The following is a 7,082-nucleotide window of genomic DNA, read 5'->3' on the forward strand; positions in this document are numbered from 1 at the left end:
TGACCCTTTTTTTCATTACGATTAAAAGGTACTGCATTTGCTAGGTGTTAGCTCAGTTTACCAAATCCTTCTGAAAAACTATAGCAACTCTGGAACAAATTTAAAGCTCATTATCAACATCTGAAAATTTGAACAACTTACTGGTTATTCCATTATCAGTGTCATTAATGTAAATGAGAAATGGTAAATTATCAAGAACACAACCCTGAAGTATATCACTTTTAATGTTATTCAATTTATTTTGCCCAATGTATAAGGGCTTTTTGTTTCCTCCTCACCACACCTACCCTAAATCCATTTAACTAGCATATCCAGGGCCAGAATAAGCCTACTATCCATGTAAATTGAACTTCGTATTTTTCAAAGTTGGGAGAGCTTCCAGCTTTAGCCCTGTCAGTCCAAACATTAATCCAGCACTGAGCTACATCTGCCACACTAGATACAATATTCTTAAGAAACATATTAATTTTTGAAGCGCCTTATTCCTAATATTCCGATCTAAAATTGTATTTGAACGCCTGTGATCATACGGAAATTGCCTTAGACTAAATCATCAGTAAATGCTCTTTTACTTGTAGTTGTACTAGCACTCAGTTACGTAGTAGTAGTAAAGTGACTTAGGACAGGTAATCCAGTAAGTCCTACAGTTGGGATAAATTAAAAATATTCATTCTAACTTTATATCATGTACTGAAATAATACCCTGTTTTAAAGTTATGGTACTGTGTTTACGTAATTAACTATTAAACTGATGGATGCTCAGATCATATGGTCAATACTAATAGCGTTATAAGACAAACCGAAAACCACAGAACAACTCGACACATGCTCTACAACCTGTACAAGTAATATAGTAAGGACTAAGTCTCCAGGTTGTTAGGTTCCCGCCAAAGTTATGAAGAGGCGAAAGCAGGTTATAGCATATTATATAAGTCAATTTTAAAATTCATAACAGACCACAGCTGAATTAGCTTAATTATAACAAGTAATAAGACAACTATTTAAACTATTTGTCATAGCAAAAACAATTTAATATATTACCTCAGTCAACGACTCTTCTTTGCCTGTACTGTCCTCTTTAGCATTACGTACACCATTTGCTTCCGCCATCTTTATTCCAACTTGTACCTTTCTCTCTCAGCCCTCTGGCGCCCAAAGTTTTTCGAAGCTATCTAAAGCGGATTATGTATTAATTAATGGTATCGTTAGGCTATAACTTTAGACCCGTACTCATAACTATAGTCTAGGCTTAAGGTTTAAAACTCTTTTAAAAAATGTTAACACACAGCAAAGTTTTATTTGTGAAAGCAAACGGAACACCGATGCAGTTTTATATGCGTCCATCAGCCGAAAAGGAGAAACTGAGACCGTTAATCGAACATGGAGGAGGTGTAGTAACAAGTAAGTTGACGTCTGATGCTTATAAATTGGTAGAACCGGGAAGCAGAGTTCTCACATGTGATGAAAATACCGTAAGATCTAAATATATTGTAGACTGTGTGGAAAGTAATACGCTTTTTAACATAGAAGATTACCTCATCAAAACGGAAACTGAAGATGTTAGTGATATCAGTGATACAGAACCAAATAGCATGAAGAACAAAAATGAATTTATATTAAGCACGAAAGCTAAAAACACGCGTGCAAGAAAAGAGTATTCAGTAGAAGATCAACAAGCAATTATTAATTTCATATGTACAAAAAATCGGTATTCAGAAATTAAGGGTACTCGTTTATGGAAAGACATGGAATCTAAAAATGTATTACCAAGTAGAACTTGGCAGTCCATGAAGGAACATTTTCTAAAACAAATATATCCAAACTTGAAAGCTTTTAACTTATCCAAATTACAGATACAGAAGTTTATTCATTCAAAGAATGAAAAGGGATATCTCAGTCGTGAAAACTTGAAGCTTCATAATCTCGGTAAAGGATATCCTGAAGCAGACCGTCAGTCTTTAGCTGAGTCTGTTTTCAGTTTGGGTGATAAAAACTGCTATACAACTGAAGAAGACCAGAAAATTATTGATTATATTTTTGAAGATGGTAGTCTTGCATATAGAAATGTGAAAGGAACTGTTATCTGGAAAGATATGGAAAGAATAAGTCTTACAAACCACTCTTGGCAGTCTATGAAAGAACGCTTTCTCAAGAGAATAGTTCCAAATATCTCTAAATACAAAATCTCGCCAACCCATCTTCGGCGTCTTAGTACAGTTGTTGACATAAAACATTTACAAAAACTGATGACTGAAACAATAAAGAAGCAGAAAACACAAACTAGTAGTGATGAAAAAACTATTATATCAGAGTCAGAAGATAAAACTCAGAACATAACTGGAACTGTTGACAAAAAACTAGTCCATGAAAAAGTTTGTGAAATCACCTCAAAAGAATGTTCCACTGAAAATCTGATGACTGAAACAATCAAGAAGCAGAAAACACAAACTAGTAGTGGTGAAAAGACTATTATATCAGAGTCAGAAGATAAAACTCAGAACATAACTGGAACTGTTGATAAAATACTTGAAAAAGTTGGTGAAATCAATTCAACAGAATTTTCTACTGACACTTGCCCTGTGAATAATAAAGAATCTTCTGTATCTAAAACAGCCCTTGAAGATACAACTGGTAACAAGAAACACCTAGGGGAAACATGTGTAAAAAGTCATTACTTTATTAAAAAAGGTTTAAAAGATGTAGAAGAAAACACTGAAAAGCATGATAATCTGCAGAATGTTAGTTTAGAGTCAACACATAAAGATTATAAAAACATAACTCAAGGAGAAAACGAACGGGAAAATACGGACAAGAAGCTGTACAAAATGTCATCTGACACATCAGAAGATACACTCTTAAGTGACAACAGCCTAACATTAGACAGTTTTGATGCCAACCTCTTGGGTGCAGCCCATCAGTTGAAAACTCTGGATGAAAAGTTGGAACTTCCAACAGTAAGTTTGTTCGAATTATTCTGATCAAGCCCAAAGACCATGTACAAGGATAATTAACATAATGCTTCCTATATATATATACTAAATGTTGTTAAACTAGAAAAACAAATACCAGAATTATTGTATCATATATTTTAGTTAACACAGATACTTAGCCATCTTTGTGTTTGCTAAGTTAAGGAGGACATTTTAATATTATTTGACATACACCCCTATAGACAACAAATTACTACTTAGCCCTAAAGTGCTCTCATTGCATGTCCACTCTAGATAAAAATAATTTAAACCCATGCTTTATGTTTCAGGAACTCATATTGTTTCCTTTCTTCTGTAAAGTGCTAAATTCCAATACTGCTAACAGCAACTCATTCCATAAGCCAGTCAGTCAGTTAGAAAAAATATAACTTGTGTGACTGGAACATAAACATTCCTTATCCAAGTCTTAAATTTAGGTCCTTCCTTTGTATTACTTTTTAAAAATGTAGCAAACAGAAATCAGAGGCTTTTATCATAAAGATTACTTAGATAATCTTGTAAACTTCAATAAGATCACTTCTTACCTTTCTTTTCTCAAGATAAAAGAAGTTAGAGATCTTAATCTGTCACTGTAAGAAAACCATCTCCAAAATCATCCTAGTAGCCCACCTCTGAACCCTTTCTTAGATAAAGAGACCAAAACTGTACAGTGTCTGCGAAGTGAAGTTTTCTAGTCAGTATGTGTAACGTTCTTTTAGCCTTACTTCTAGCACCAGAACACTGCTTTGATGGTCCAAGTGATTTCTCCAGAACTATCCCAAAGTCCTTTTTTTTCAGTCACTTTTCTGAGAGGGTTCATATCTGTGTTAAATATGTGAACAACAATTATAACCCAAGTTAATGTCGAACAATAATGACATTTTCAGTTTTTTTTTATTGGCTGTAAATTAGCATGATAGATTTCATCTGAATAATTAAAATATATGGAATTTCTTTAAGTTTATCGAGATTGCTCTCCATATCTTGATCTCACAGAAACACATAAATATGAATCTGGATTGTGAAAAACTTTGTATTGATACTCTCTATGCATGATATTATTTCTCTGTATAACCTTCAGACCAGCTTATTCCCTTCACATAGTATTGTTTTTCTATACTGCCTACAGACCAGCTTATTCACTTTATGTAGTATTGTTTCTCTATACTGCCTAAAGTGAATAAGCTGGTCTGTACGTAGTATTGTTTCTCTATACTGCCTACAGACCAGCTTATTCACTTTATGTAGTATTGTTTCTCTATACTGCCTACAGACCAGCTTATTCACTTTACGTAGTATTATTTCTCACTACAGGGGGTCCTCATTATATGTTGGAGTTAGGGACCAGAAAGTTGCAACTTATAATGAAACGATTTATAATGGGGAATTTCCCCCATAAGAATAATGGGAAATGGGGGGGATAGAGACTGTAAGAGGGTAAACATTGTCTATGCAATGCAAATCGAAGCAATTTCTTCTATAAGAAACAATGAAATATGTTATTGAATAGGAACCATAATGTAAGAAAATGTTATGTTTTATACCTAGCAACTAAAATACGTACTATACACATACAGTACCTGTACTATACTATATACAACACATAATGTAGACATATTTATAACTAATTCTGAGTTCAAGGACCTTTAAAGAGCATTTATATTTATCAAACACTTCATTGAAATCCATTTTTATGAGGTTTTTGAAGCAGCAATTAAAACGTTTTCCTTATTTAATAGAAGACATTTTTGTGACATTTTTAAGCAATGACTCAAACAGAAAACCATTTTTAGTGTAAAAAATCATAGAATATTAAACAGCATTTTAAAAAGATTTTAGCATAACCTTTAATTTTTATATTCTTATCTTGGGGAGTGTATGCGTTGTGCTTGATTGAAGAAAGTACTGGGAGAGGATTAGATGGAGGATGAGAAGGGAGATGCAGCTGTAAGGTCATCAACATCACTGACATCCTCCATCTTTATAGAAGACGTAGACTCAGGATTTTCCTTCATTTGAGTGCCAGAAGGGTCTGCTTTGGGTTCCTTGGGTGTTTTTTAAGATAATGAGTCCGGGGTTGTATGCTTTCCTACTTTGAGTTTCGAATTTAAAATTTCAATTTAGCATGCCAAAGAATCTCTAACAGTCCGTGTCACCTTTGCAGATCAATTCAAAAGGGTGTCATGTTTTTGAATAATATCGATCGCAGCTTCGGCATGCTCAAACATATCTCTTAGCACCTGGACTATGAAGCCTTTCTGTTGAAGAAAATCCTCATCGTTATCATCCATAGTTTCTTCTTCAAAACTATGTTTATCTAATTCAGCAAGATCTTCATTGCTTAGAAGCATACCGTACTACTCCAACAGCTCTTCGACATCATTTTGCACTATTTCACCATGTATGTGTGACGTGTCATCAAATCCTTCAAAGGAATGCACTGCATCAGGATATGCTTTCTTCCACAAACTGTTCATTAGGTGATTCGAAACTTCATCAACAAAGTAGAGTCAAAAAATCTCAAACTTCTTCCAGAATTCTTGGACTGTTAGTTTCACTGATAAGTTTCTGGAATGTTTTTCTCAAATAGTAGTCCTGGAAGCATGTAATGACACCCTGGTCCATTGGTTGCATAAATGATGTTGTCCTTAGTGGCACAAATACATCTTTTATGTTCAGACACAACTTTTCAAAATCCAGGTCGTGAACACTAGCATTCTCTAACATGACAAGAATCTTGAAAGTAAGATTATTTTCCTCATGGTACTTTTCCATTTCTGGCAAAAAATGACCCACCACCCATTCATGGAAAATCTGCCTCCTTATCCAGGCCTTGTGATAGGATTTCCATATTACAGGAAGCTAGGATTTCACAACATTTTTCAGTGCTCATGGATTTTCACTTCTGTACACGAGCAATGGCTGTGCTTTCTTGTTATTATTAGCATTGCCTCCTACAAGGAGAGTTAAGCAACCCTTTGAGGCCTTGAAGCTGGGTGCAGTCGTTGACAGTAATATATGTCCTAGAAGGTATGCATTTCCAAGGCAGCCTGGTTTCTTCAACATTAAACACCTGTCTAGGATTATATCTACCTTATTCAATGATTTTTTAAGTTTTTCTGGAAACATTTTTACAGCATCTATGTTGGCGCTGGCTGACTCTCCCTGAATTTTGAAACTATATTGTGCCTAGAATCTGTAAAACCATCTACGTGTAGCCTTGTATGTTTTTTCTTTAGCTGCTGCTTCTCCCAACTACTTTTTTGAGTCATCATACAAGCTTAGCACCTTCTCCTGAATGAGGGCTAAGCTGATTGGCATGTTCTTGTTGTGAAGAGCCTCAATCCATAACACCAGCAATTGTTCCATTTTTTTCTATGATAACACTTTGTTGTGTAATTTTAACCTCTGCATGCTTTAAAGAGTGCTTAACTTTATTTTCAATATCCTCAGCATTCTTCACTATCGTACGTACACTTGTCGGAAGAAGTTTCAAATAGCACCCAATATCAACCACACATTCACCATTTCTATTACACTTTATTACTTCCATTTTAACATTGAGCATAATACTTTTTTGCTTTTTCTTCACCTGCACTGTCACTAGTACTAGGTTTGCTTTGCTATAAACACACTGATTACAATGAGCACTCACACCGGCCACTCAGCGCAAGAGAACATGCAGGTACTGAGCAATCCCATTCCTTCCCTCCCTTTATGTGACGTATCTCAACAAGTGGGTGGTTGCATTCAAAATTTTATTAAACTAACTTTTGTTTATGTTATACCAATTAGTATAGCATAAAATCTTGGCTAGTAATCCATATTTTAATTGTATATAAGTTTAAATTTCTTAACTCTCTCAACATGGGCTTGGTCAATTTGACCGACCATGTGACTTCTTTGTACTCGATTAAAGTCTTTATAGATATAATACTTCTAACTTTCAATATAGTGTGTGTATCTTAACAAAATTTGGTAGTCTTTCAGTTCGTATTATAAGTCTTTCACATACAAAATAAAAAAAATTTAATGAAGTATGTATGTTTAATAAAATAATATAAAGATTTGTCCATGAATATATTGAGTATTTGTTTTGAATAGTCCGTGTGC

At 34.4% G+C, this 7,082-nt stretch overlaps 1 protein-coding gene across 1 annotated transcript in view; it reads left to right on the top strand.

The window, feature by feature from the left end:
* The first annotated feature begins 1,025 nt into the window (after nucleotides 1-1,025).
* The window catches only part of LOC111089702, a 17,063-nt gene continuing 11,006 nt past the window's right edge, over nucleotides 1,026-7,082 (top strand). The window contains exon 1 of the mRNA XM_022402651.1: nucleotides 1,026-2,953. Coding sequence (XP_022258359.1) covers nucleotides 1,275-2,953 — 1,679 coding nt within the window. The 5' untranslated portion in view covers nucleotides 1,026-1,274. The remainder of the gene's footprint in view (nucleotides 2,954-7,082) is intronic.

Source organism: Limulus polyphemus, unplaced genomic scaffold (assembly GCF_000517525.1).
Source record: "Limulus polyphemus unplaced genomic scaffold, Limulus_polyphemus-2.1.2 Scaffold7096, whole genome shotgun sequence".
Classification (NCBI taxonomy): domain Eukaryota; kingdom Metazoa; phylum Arthropoda; class Merostomata; order Xiphosura; family Limulidae; genus Limulus; species Limulus polyphemus.